At 40.2% G+C, this 12,364-nt stretch overlaps 1 protein-coding gene across 5 annotated transcripts in view; it reads left to right on the top strand.

The window, feature by feature from the left end:
- LOC111656073 (cell adhesion molecule 1-like) overlaps positions 1-12,364 on the top strand; it is a 338,529-nt gene that overhangs the window by 279,314 nt on the left and 46,851 nt on the right. For all 5 annotated transcript variants that reach the window (XM_023407644.2, XM_023407646.2, XM_087174367.1 and 2 more), the window contains 3 exons: positions 8-166; positions 6,172-6,268; positions 12,166-12,338. In XM_023407644.2, the coding sequence (XP_023263412.1) occupies positions 8-166; positions 6,172-6,268; positions 12,166-12,338 (429 nt within the window). The remainder of the gene's footprint in view (positions 1-7; positions 167-6,171; positions 6,269-12,165; positions 12,339-12,364) is intronic.

Here is a 12,364-nt window from a genome sequence, read left to right on the forward strand (position 1 = left end):
CCGATAGGCAAGCCCAAAGTTGAGCTGACCTACGACAAGATGTACACAGTCACCAGCCGCCTGACATTCACCGTGAGTAAGGAGGATGACGGCGTACCTGTGGTTTGCATCGTAGACCACCCCGCGGTCAAGGACTTCCAAGCACAGAAATACCTGGAGGTGCAGTGTAAGTACTTCTGCTTGGAAATGAATTATAAATCAGCATGGATATTTAAATAGCATTATGCACCTTTTTCTCTTTTTTTTTCTTCTTTTTTTTTTGAGTGTCTCATCAGCTTAACTCAATAAATTGGACTGCAGCAGAGAGGAGCGTTCTGTCCTCATTAATTAAATGGCATAAGTTTGCTACTTTTCCCCCCTAACTAAAACTTTAGTGTGTGACGTGTGTGGCAGTGTCACTGAAGGGAAATCATCTCAATGCACCAGGTTATGATGAATAAGAGGAGAAAATTGGACTGCAATGGAGTAGCCTGTTCCATCTCCACTAATTAAATGACATAAATATTCCACATTCCCCCCCACTGAAACTTCAGTGCCTGTCATTGTCATCGGAGAGAAAAGATTCCCAGAACATGATGAATAAAAAGTGGGAATAAATAAATGAGCACACCGAAAATATAAACTAACCTAAGGTATCATGTATTTGTGTCAGAAAGAGTAATATTGTTTTTGGCTTTATTAAATTTTGTCATCACAATGAAGCTGTACAAACAGACTGGGTTAGGGTTTCAGTTTTCTTCGTGTTACAAGATATCTTTTATTTTAACATCCTCATATTCACAGACTGACTTTATCTGTCATGTGGGACCATGGATTTGTTAAAGCAGTGCAGTTTAAGTAAAAAAAAGAAAAGAAAATTTCCCATCCACCTTGTTTAAGTAGCAAATATATTTGTCCTCATCTCTGCGCCCATGGGTGTGTTGGTCTTAGAACGAGGTGTGGTCAGGCGCATTGCTATTTTGAGGCAGAAGAAAGTGATTGACCAACAAAAACCTGGTCTTAAGTCCGTGGCGCAGTATTTCACTGTTATTTTAAGGGCGCAGCCCTTTATGTTCTCTGAGGGGAGGCTCCCTCTCCCACACTGCGAAACGCCCTGCACTATTCTAATAAAAAAAGACCAACAAAGAAGATTCACAAGTCACACAGCCGTGACTGTGTGTAGCACCCAAAATTAATTCATCGCACATGCATCTGTTAAACCGTAGCCAGCGACGATATCTCAATCATGTTCAAATGTCAAATGTACTCAGTGATAATTTGGTTTACAGGGCACAAACTGAGACAGAGTACAAATTAATACTGTTTATAGAGTAAATAACAGAATGAAAAGCACATCAACACAGAGAAATTAAATGTCAAATGAAAAACACCTAAAGCTGACCAAACACAAAAGCATCTGATGACAAACAGCGTTTGTTGAAGTGTCTTTGGCAGATTATAGGTAGAGAGAGGTGTAGAATGCGAATAAAAATAAAAAAAAGATCAAATTTATGTATTTCATGCCTCTGTAACCTTATGCCAGAGGCCTCTGGCATGTCCTAGCATTCTGCTAAAAAAACAAAACCTCTTCTGTTGCTATCTGACCTTTCCCTGAGAGATCGAGAACAGGAGATCAGCTCATCTACAGAGGCACCATGGCATTTTGTTGGCCTCTGATTGCAGGGAGCTCGCATGGACCACCCGGCATGCAGGGGCTGCTGCTGTCATGCTCTGTGCATACAGTAATGGGCAACAAACAGGCATAGCCAGTCCTGCAGTCCACCTTCTCTTTGATCTCTCTGCCATACGGTTTAATATTACATTTGGAGCGTGTTGACTGAAGAGTATTACTGTTTATATGGAACTTATCTAGAAACGTGATAGATGCTGGTTTCAGAAATCTCAGAAGCTTTTCTTCTGCTTTATTCTATGAAAATGTGGAAACCAGTTGTTTATTTCCAGAGGAATTTACTTTCTCTATGCACCAACGACTAAAGACTATCACTTCATTGGAATTAAATAACTGGATGTGGACTATTAAGTACTAGGGAAGTCACAGTACACGAAACGTTACACAGTTCAGTATGTACACGGGCTGCAGTTTTTTCAGTACAGCAGGAAAAACAAAACAAATACTTTTGAAAAATTTAAAAAATAATTGGGGGATCCTTGGCCGTATTATTTTTATTATTTTTATTTTAAATACACCAGAATATTGACATGGAGTATGGTGATTAAGAAAAACTAAAAGACTATTAAGTAAACAGCTGTTGATGCTTAGATTAAACAATATTTGGAGCCCTGTAATAAACTTATTTGTGTGATGCTGTGATTTTTGTCTCTTCAACATTATCTAAATAACATGACAAGGTTCTTCCAGCTCTGGTTTTTCATTTCTGCTCACCACACTAACAACACTTGCTATGTTGTACTTTCCTCATAGGAGCTAATTAGCATTAGCATTGTTTAACAAACAGACAATAAGTGTCCCCTAAGTATTTATATTTCACACATGCTAAGATGTAGACTTAGTGTATTAAAGTAATTTGCCAGTAATTATTTGGCTTTTTATGTGGCACCACAGTGAATGATCTGTTGTGTATAGTTCAGGGCGACTTCAGGTACCACACCTTTACACCCTCGCTGATCACCGTGTTCATTTTCTCTATAATTAGCTCCAAATTATATCATCCTCTTTCATAAACCTCTCCAAAAATCCAGTTACTGATCTGCTACTTTTGAGGAAATTAAAAATGACGGGACCTTTAAGATAAAGCTGACTTTTCTATTTCTGCAGTGGCATAAATGTTTGATTACTGATTACTGAGGTAGATGAGCTGATTTACACCGAATCCCTCACTGTGTGGCCAATTTGTGAGTGGAATGGTGGGAATCGTGTAGTAAGGAAAAGCTTTGAAAACCCCATTGTCTGGGGACAGCATAATTAAATAAACCTGTAATGTTTATGCGTATAAGTAAAGTACGTTGTTTTGCTCCGTTGCCTGGTTGTTTACTCTTAAGGTCAGCTGGCTGCGGAGAGATGGATAGTGCCGTCTTGAGCGCTTATGAGGTGAGGCAAACAATAAAGCAGATAATTCCATTGGCATAATAATAACGGTCTTCTTGCATACAGCAGACACTATTTCATTTCCACTGAAGTGGCTGTATTCGGATCTGGCAATGCAGTGTGTGTTTTTCCATCTAGCAGAGACAGGAAAGCTCCGCCATAACTACTTGAGACTATAAAAACAACCTACAGATGCCTGGCATCCTTCATATTTATGACTCCAAGATGACAAGGTCAGATGACGTTGTTAGTGAAGAAAAAAGTTGCAGGATGCCATGTAATGCCTGGAGTGGAAACAAAACCAAAGGGTTGCTGTCTAAACCCTTGCATGCCCACTGAGCAGAAGACTTGGCTTTTCGCCCATGTGCTGTCCATCACCCAGGCTGAGAGCCGACCACTGACAGGGTGTGATTTAGACAGATGGATGGCCAGACATGTGTTGTTTGTTGCCGAGAAGGTCGGACAGCAGTGTGGAACTTAACCGCCGGCTTTGAAACCATAACTCAGGCCCGATCCCTGTGTCTGCAGGCTGATTAAAAATGCAGCACCGAATTGTGCATTTAGGCTATAAAAGGGGGGAAAGGATCAAAATAATTCATATCACAATCGGAAAACTGTAATTACGCCATTATGACTCAACGATCAATCTGGTGTGAAATGACTGAACTGTGGAGGTATTTATGGGCAGCCCCTAATGTTGGAAAACCTTCAGTAAACAAGCAAGGGCATAGTGTGCTGCTGCATTGCCAGAAATGTTGGCCACTATTATACACCAAAACTTTTTTGTTAAACACACCTTGATATAAAGATGAACATCAGGTTGATAGAAAGCCTCCTAGGCCCTCGTTTCCTCACAGTGGGAAACCTCCTTTTGTGGGATTATCAACCAGGACATGCCTGTTATTTTTAAGCATGAGTGTTGTTTCAGAGTTAGAAGTCAGAGCAGGACTTCTGTTGCATTTGTTCTGTCTCGGTCTTACTTCACTACACGGCAACACTGAATTCAATCCCTAACCCAGATGATGGATTGAATGAAACATAAGATTTTTGTCCAGAGTAAAGGATCATCGCTCACACCAAGATGAAAATAGGCTTTGATAACACCAGCAACAGTCAATGGACTGGGAACAATAGAAACTCCACGGCTGCAAAGAGTAGCACAGCAGCGACTGTCAAAGCACTCCACTGATTTGTCAAAACAACATTCTTACACTTTCCTTCCAGCTGCCTCAGCTCTTCAGCAGAGTCTTCTGTTTTGTGTTGCAACTTTATCAGGTAACATCTTTGGATGGACATAGTCAGGGCTTGTGATCCCGCGCTGCACCATATCTATTATTTCCCAAAGCATTGGCTGGTGTTTTGGTGTTAGGTTGATTTAAAATTTCGTCAATAATATGCCCAAGGCAGAACCAACACAAGCTGCAGAGTGATCTTCTACAATGAAAGTACAGGTTGAAGTTAAGGCAACAGCAGCAGTCAAATGTAAAGGAAAAATACTTGAGTGTATTTTATTTCTTACTTAATATATAAAATATTATGGAAGTCAAATCCACCTAGACGAAGCCGAGTTTGTGTGGAAGAGTTGCATCGTAATAAATGTAAACTCACATTTCAGAAACGTGAACTTGACTCGACCTCCTCTGACACTCCAACACACATCATGGTTGTTCTTGTTGCTGCAGTCATTATTATTTTGAATCCTTCAAGTGCCCCTATTATGCTTTTTGGTGCTTTTCCCTTTCCTTTAGCGTGTTGTATATAATATAGCCATAGCATTTTTTGTGAATTGAAAACGTCTAAGTTACAAGGCCACGGCAAAGGGAGTTATTCTCTGAAATGCCTGCAATGCCTCGCTTGTATACCTTAGCTTCTCTTTTGTAACTTATCTACATCAAATTCCCTTTGTATATACAACTAAATGATGGTGGAGGTTTACTGCACAGTCGCTTGAGAACAGCAGAATAACATTTTACTAGCAACATTAGCTTTTTAGCACATTTCCTACACACACAACTGTTATCAAGGACATAAAGAAAAACTGTTATTTACAGATTTTGATTGAAAGACAAACTCCACTGTTCCGTCACACAGTAAGCAGGTGATGGGCCTAATATTTACCAAAGAGAGACGTTCTGCTGTAATCTTGCTGTAGATGTTTGTGCTGTCCATCTGATTCAGGCTCGATCACGAATGGACGGATTTGAGAAGTTGCCATTTCCGGTCAATTATATTGTGTTAGTTAGTTTTAGTTGCTGGTTACTTAATTTTACATTTGCTCTCAGAACCGCCACACCGGTAAGAGGAGGAGGCGGCGCTCACAAGCGCTGGGTGTGCTGCCCCTCAGCAAGGCTTCCAGAAGTTCGGCCAATCACAAGAAAGTGGACTTTTAAGGAACTTGAGCTGAGGGGCTGCGTAAACTGAGGCGCTGCTGTTTGAGATAAATAATGCATTTTTTGATCTTTGAATCATGCAAAGCTACTCTAGTGGAGTCCCAGAATAGAAATGTAGAGCTGGGTGCAAACATAATAGGTCCCCATTAAATCTAAGGAGACTATTTCTGTGATCATGGTGAGCAGTTTACTGTGTGACGGAAAACAGTGAAAGCATTGATGGAAGCTGATGGAAAAATAGTTACATGTTTAGAGAATGTCATTGCCTAGATTAGCCTGCCAAATGCTAAACGCTATATATGCTAATGCTTATATAAATATCTATGTAGACACTATATAAATAAAATAATATATTTGCTAACATCAGCCACCAAAAACTACTGGTAGTTTAGCTGCAGCAACAAAACTTGATGGACGGACGGTGGACGGAGCAACAGCAGCTGATATGATCGTAGCAGAGGAGTAATAATGTGAGGAGTCAGGTTAACTGATTGGCATCAGCTCATGCTTCACACAACGTCTGCCTGTGCTCCTGAACTTCACTCCTGATGGGACATGAACCCCCTGTGTTCCACAACCTTACTGTTTGCTTACTAAAATGCAAGTCTGGAATCAATCAGAATCCATCCATCCGAAAGAACATAGATGTAGAAAGCAGAGGTAAAGATAGATAAGTGTCAGTCATGTTGTCCCAGCATTTCATTTTCTGTCTCTGTCTCTCTCTAATCCTTTCAGACAAACCGGAGGTAAAGATTGTGGTGGAATTTCCTCAGGGTCTGACCAGGGAAGGAGAGAACCTGGAACTGACGTGTCAGGCCAAAGGCAAACCCCAGTACGGCACACACACACACACACACACATACACACACACACACACACACACACACACACACACACACACTTTAACCAATTAAAAATAGCCATAGGGTGGGAAGCCAAACCTACTGGCTCACAGATGCACGATTATGTATTCATGCACATACCTTGACTGCGTGCCTCTTGGTGTGTACATGTGTCTCATTGCAGTGGTGAGTGGAACGACAGGTAGGTGACAAATCAAAGGAAAAATAAATGAATAAATTAATGACTGGAGGAACATAATGAATGCAGATGCTTCCACACAGGGCACAAGTGGGAACAACTAAATGGATTGATCACACTGAGTTACATCAAAAGAGAGAACGTAAACAATTCCAGTACTCAGACATTAAAGACAGACATCTGTCTGCAGGATGCTGGTACTGTGTGGAACTTTCACAAACTGTTAGTACTAAAAAATGAAAAAATATGAAAACAAAACATATGTATTATTAGATTTAATCCCCGTCTTTTTGTAATAAAACCTCTAAAGCTCTATGTCCAAATTCACTGAAAGGATGAAGCGGTGAAAAATAGTCTCTTTGTTTTAATTTAATCTCCAAATAGGGGATGGTCTGGAACTCAGCAGAGTAGAAAGGATGGAAATGTAATGTTATTTGCAAAAAATGAAAAAGTGGTAGATTCAGTCAGTCTGGATGTGCAGTATATAACAGTGATGAAAATATGGATATGAGAAACGGATGTAAAGGCAAATATTAAAGCACATATATAGTACATATTGATATTATAATAACACTGCAGAAATTCCACTTAAGGCTGAACCACCCGATCCTTGGGTTACACTGTACCTTTCAAGTCGAAGAAGCAAATAAGTCCTCCTCTCTGTGGTGAATAGATAATATTAGACCCTGAAATAAAAAGAAAGTGCAGTAAAACAGAGAGAAAATAGAAACTCACTGTTCATCTTGACAACTGCAGAAGCAGTTACAGTATAATTTATGTAAAAATGCAAGGGTAACTTATGGTAGTGCTCATGCTGAATAGAAATGTAAAAACATAAAATGAATGTCTCTACGCTGTCGTTCACATTCTTCATAATATCAGTGCCATCATCATCATCTGCTGACAACTGTAAGAAGTCTTTATCCTCTTTTTATGGGAAACAGATCATATCAAACAGCTTATCTCCCAGCTTCTCTGAGTGTATCTGTAACCTCTCATATTAAGGAAAAATAATAACACTGTCTATATAGGTGCATTGAGTGAGTGACTATAGTCAAACAGAAAACTACTGTTTCCTGTGCTTTCAATGTGCCACCGATACATTTCCAAGTGAAGTTTTTCTTTTAGTTCAACCTACTGTTAATGTCTGGTCCATTTATATGTTGGACTAGACTAGACTTGTTTCAGGTGAAACCACTGATCAATTCTTGAGCCTTACATAATGAAAGATTTCAAAATAACACCAGTACCTAATGATCTCTTTAGCTCAACCTTTGACACAGTAGACCATTAAAATTAGTTTAACAGCCTTGAAAAATGGTTTAGCCTCAGGGAAACTGTTTTAAACCATATTTGTCAAACAGGACTTTCTTAGTTGTTATTGCTTATGTTTATTCAGCTGTGGCCGCTCTGCCCTGCGGTGTACCCCAAGGCTTTATCCTTGGCCATCTGTGGTTTTTTTTTTATTCTATTTATTTATATGCTTTCATTTGGTCACATTATAAGTAAACACAACATGCATTATCATCTGTTTGCAGATGACATACAGATCTATGTTCTATTAAAAACTGGTGAAAAAAGCAACCTACCCCAACTGTTACCTTCTCTCTTTGATTACGATGATTAGATTCGGTCCTCCTAAGTCCATCCCATCCTGCAGCAGTTAGTACAACATGCATTTGAATCTTGCAAAATCACCTTGTTGTTGTTTAAAATGTGTCCTCATATTTTTAGAGATTTTATTATAGTTTTAGTTTCCCAGCTCCACTTTGTTTTATGGTAGTGTTGTCTTCTATATGTCTTATTTCTTTATTTTGTTGTTGTTTTTACTATTATGAAATGACCTTTCATATTTATAGTGTTGTAGGAGATTGTGATGACCAGGTTGATATAACTGAGCAGCAAGAGACGTTGTCAAAGCTTCACATTATCTGATTTTAGTATGAGCTCTTGAAAATCAGTTTTCAGTCTTCATGATATATAAGTTGCTTTATGAGACTGTGGATTATGTCATAGTTTTAAGATGAGAAGTCAAAATACCTAGAAACAGAAGTTGTGCCACAGTTTTAACATCCAATCATCTCTAATAAGCGACTGGGTCATTATTGTTATTGTTGAATTAGCAATGAATATTGGCTCTCGGAAGTTGAAATATCACCACTCTGTGGAAGAGGAGGCCAAACTTGGCACATGAAGTTGAAGTGGTTGCACTCACCATTGGCTCTAGAACTCTCCTCACTGGGGCCAGAGATCACTTCTAATTAGGAGATGAAGTTTCAGCTGATGGATAACAGGGCAGCCTTGATATAAGTACATGTTGTAGAGAGTAAAACTGTGTCTAAAACTGTGAATAATGTTAGACCTGAGGCCAGACAATTCTAAATGACCAATGCTGGATACATAATCACATAATTGAATGGCTGCTATTTTCCTTTTCAGGACTTTCAAAGGGGAAATTTGAAACTGGCCTGTAATTATGAAATACATCAGAATTACTGTGTGATATTTTGAGCAGGTGTTTAATTACCGCTACTTTAAAGGTGGAGGGCAGAGCAGAGAGGTGCATTAGTAAGAGCGGAGTGCGTCCTAATATCTACCAGGTACATATTTCGCAGGATGACAGATGTAAATAGGGTGTTTTTGTGCTAATAGTCTGAAGGTATGTAGGCAGACCACGTGAGACTGAGAGAGTATGTTGATGGACTTGTGCTGGAACTGAACAGATTAAGCCAATTTTGTGATTAAAGTTAAAAGATTGTTTGTGGTACACAAAGCTGAGCGTAGAGAACAGTCACAGAGTCTGTTTTTTTTCCACCGCATCAACGATGAACTTACAGTGGCATTTATCTTTATTAATCAGTTCTTTGAAATGTCTGAGCATCTGAAAGCTCTTGCTAGTCGCTCATTAGGCTATTATTCCACATAAACACAGGTGTTGGTTTGTTTAGATGACTGATCTTTGCTAAATGAGATGTAATGGAGTGTAAATGAAGCCATTAGGACGAGCAGGGTGAGAGAACTTCAGGCAGGGGACCTGCCGAACTACCCAAACATCAATACAGTGCCGGTGCTGTTGGTATCAATCACAGTATGTTGACAAGGCAGTTCAAATTTGAACAGAACAAAATAATCATCAGATGAAGCTGGAGTTATGAATATTACATTAGAGACAGGAATGTGACCAACTCGAAGGTTTCTCTTTGTGTTCCAGTAAATTCAAATATGGTGATGAACGACAACCTTAAAGAAAAAGGCCAGTACTCCAGTAAAATCTTGCAATGGATTTCACTGGAAAACCACGATCTTTCCCAAAGCGCTTTTGTTGGCTGTGTCTTTAACCACAGACGAAGGTCAGAACAGGAAACCCAGGCTGTGATGTGACGGTTGTGGGCTGGTTACAGCTGCCATCCACCCCCGGCCTCCTCCCTGTCATAATGTAGCAGCGGTTCATTCATTCAAAAGACGTTGCCTGTCCTGCCAGCGATTACGTTTGTCACCGCAGCGTGACCAGGAACGATTCTGTTATATGTAAACAGAATTTCTAGGAGACGGGGTTGTTCAGAGCCACCTTCTTCAGGCCCTCAGAGTTGAAAGGTGTTTGAAATTCAACACATGTTTTTCAGGGAAGTGTTCCGTTAAGGGGATTAGTGGCATAAATGATTAGTGATGATTAGTGGTTATTATTGAAATTTTAATTGAATTGTAATTGCAAAATTGAAATTTTGTTCTGTTGAGGTCTTGAGCGCAACTGTGCGCTTCTGCCAACAAGTTTTCTCCAAGCAGGCGGAACCTCGAGTAAACATAATCCATTGAGTGTGAATTGTGGTTTTGTGTCTGCGATCTGCACAGATTACTGTGTTATTTTGCTTTTGTTTTGTTTTTCTATCAGTCATTTATTTACCTGAGTTGTTGTTGTGCCCCATACCGTGCAGTCACCTTCACAACTGCCTATGCAGCCAACTCTGAGACGATTTCATCATGGGTGGGGTCACAGGTCACATTTACTGGTCACTTCTGGTTGTGAACCGTGCAGGTGGGTTTGCAAAGCTCAACCAGTGCAGGACTTTGACTCTGCCTTAAGCTTTCTAAAACTATTTAAGATCTTCTGAAGGGTACAAGAACAAGAACATGCAAACACACACACACACACACACGCACGCACGCACGCACACACACACACACACGCACGCACACACACACGCACACACACAGAACCATACACCATGTACTTCTGAGTTCCTCGCCAGCCCCCCACAGTTTTCATACTTGGCATAGAGACAAGCGCACTACCCGTAGTCATTTTATAAAGATGAAAACACAATCAATACAGTGAGCCGGGAATTGGAAGTCATTTTCATTAGAGCTGCTGAGAGTTGTGCAGTCATTACCAGCAGATAGCACAGGGGGCCCCGTCTGCAGGCAGCCATTTGTATTCTAGACGCCTGCCCTTCTTCTCTCCTTGCAGCCCCATCTTACCTCTTTCGTCTATCTCTGTCTATCTTCCTTCTCCAGATTCACTTTTCCCTTCTCACAACATCCCATCCACCTATAGAAACTCCTTTTTTTCTAGGTCATGTCTCTCATGCCATCTGAGGAAATACCTATTTATTATTTATTTACATTTCATTTCATCCGGAGAAAGCTTGTAATAGACACGGCACTCTCTCTTTCAAGCAGTCCACCACAGCCATTAAACACACTTGTGGTTTGTTTGTTTGTTTTTTTTCGGGGGGGGGGGGGTTGCTATTGAGCTCCAACTGTTATTTCATATTTTCTCTTCCTGGATTTTTCACCTCATCTTTTTTTTTTTTTTTTCCCCCTCTCCTATTTGCTTGCTCCCTCCACACCAAATGCTTTCAAATGGAGGGAAACAAGTTAAAACACCACAACAAAATGCAACAAGAGAGACCATCAGCACACGCTCAGGGGAAATAACAGTAGCTGGCAGTGGCCATTGGAAGTTGCTGCAGCAAAATAGAGGTGTTTTGTCTTTTTCTTTTCTCCTCACCCCCTGTGACTCTGGGCGCTCTGAGCTCATTGTCATAAAAATGGAATCTGTCACCCCAGTATAAACCTCAGTCGAGGTACAAAAACGAACAAATACAGACACTCGGTAGGCGCCCACCTACACAGCAACACTCATAAGTATACAAGCATGGAAAGCCTGTAATTTCGAGACAAAGCTGCCATAGTGTTATTGTTGCTTTTAACTCTCCACAAAGGGAAGGATGTCATTTTATTATGTCATGTTTTTTTTGTTTTTTTTATGTCCTAGCTCTAATTGATTAGCTTCTCTTTTCTTTCTAGTTAACTGATGCTAGAAACTTCATAAAACAAGGAAGTGAATTTGTTTAGAGTAAGGTCAGGCTATAATTATTGGAGAACTAGTAATCTGTTAATAAATGTGGGAAAAGTGTTGTTATATAATGGACCCTCAAATAGATGTGCACTGTATTGGGAGAATAAGCATCTATTTGATAATGATGGTATGGTGTTAGAGGTGCCTTTGGATATAGTACTGATAAAGAGAATGATCCATATGTTGTTTATTTCATCTAATATTTCATTCAACAGTTTGTAGTCTGGGTTGAAATGAACACTGCGTCCGTTAGGGGCCAACAATAGTTAGATCACTCCTTCCTCCTATCGCTGAGATCTTACCTGTGCTCTGGTTTTTCTTCTTCTCAGGCCACAACGGGTGAATTGGGTGAAGGTGGACGATGATGTGCCATCCCATGCCGTCATCACCGGCGGCGACCTTTACATTGAAAACCTAAACAAGTCCTACAACGGAACCTACCGCTGCGTGGCGTCCAATTCAGTGGGGGAGTCTTACGACGACTACATCCTCTATGTCTATGGTACGACAGTCAACACTTCGCCGCCG

This window comes from Seriola lalandi, unplaced genomic scaffold (genome assembly GCF_002814215.2).
Source record: "Seriola lalandi dorsalis isolate HSWRI2012SDOR001 ecotype SW California unplaced genomic scaffold, Sedor1 jcf7180002054343, whole genome shotgun sequence".
NCBI lineage: Eukaryota > Metazoa > Chordata > Actinopteri > Carangiformes > Carangidae > Seriola > Seriola lalandi.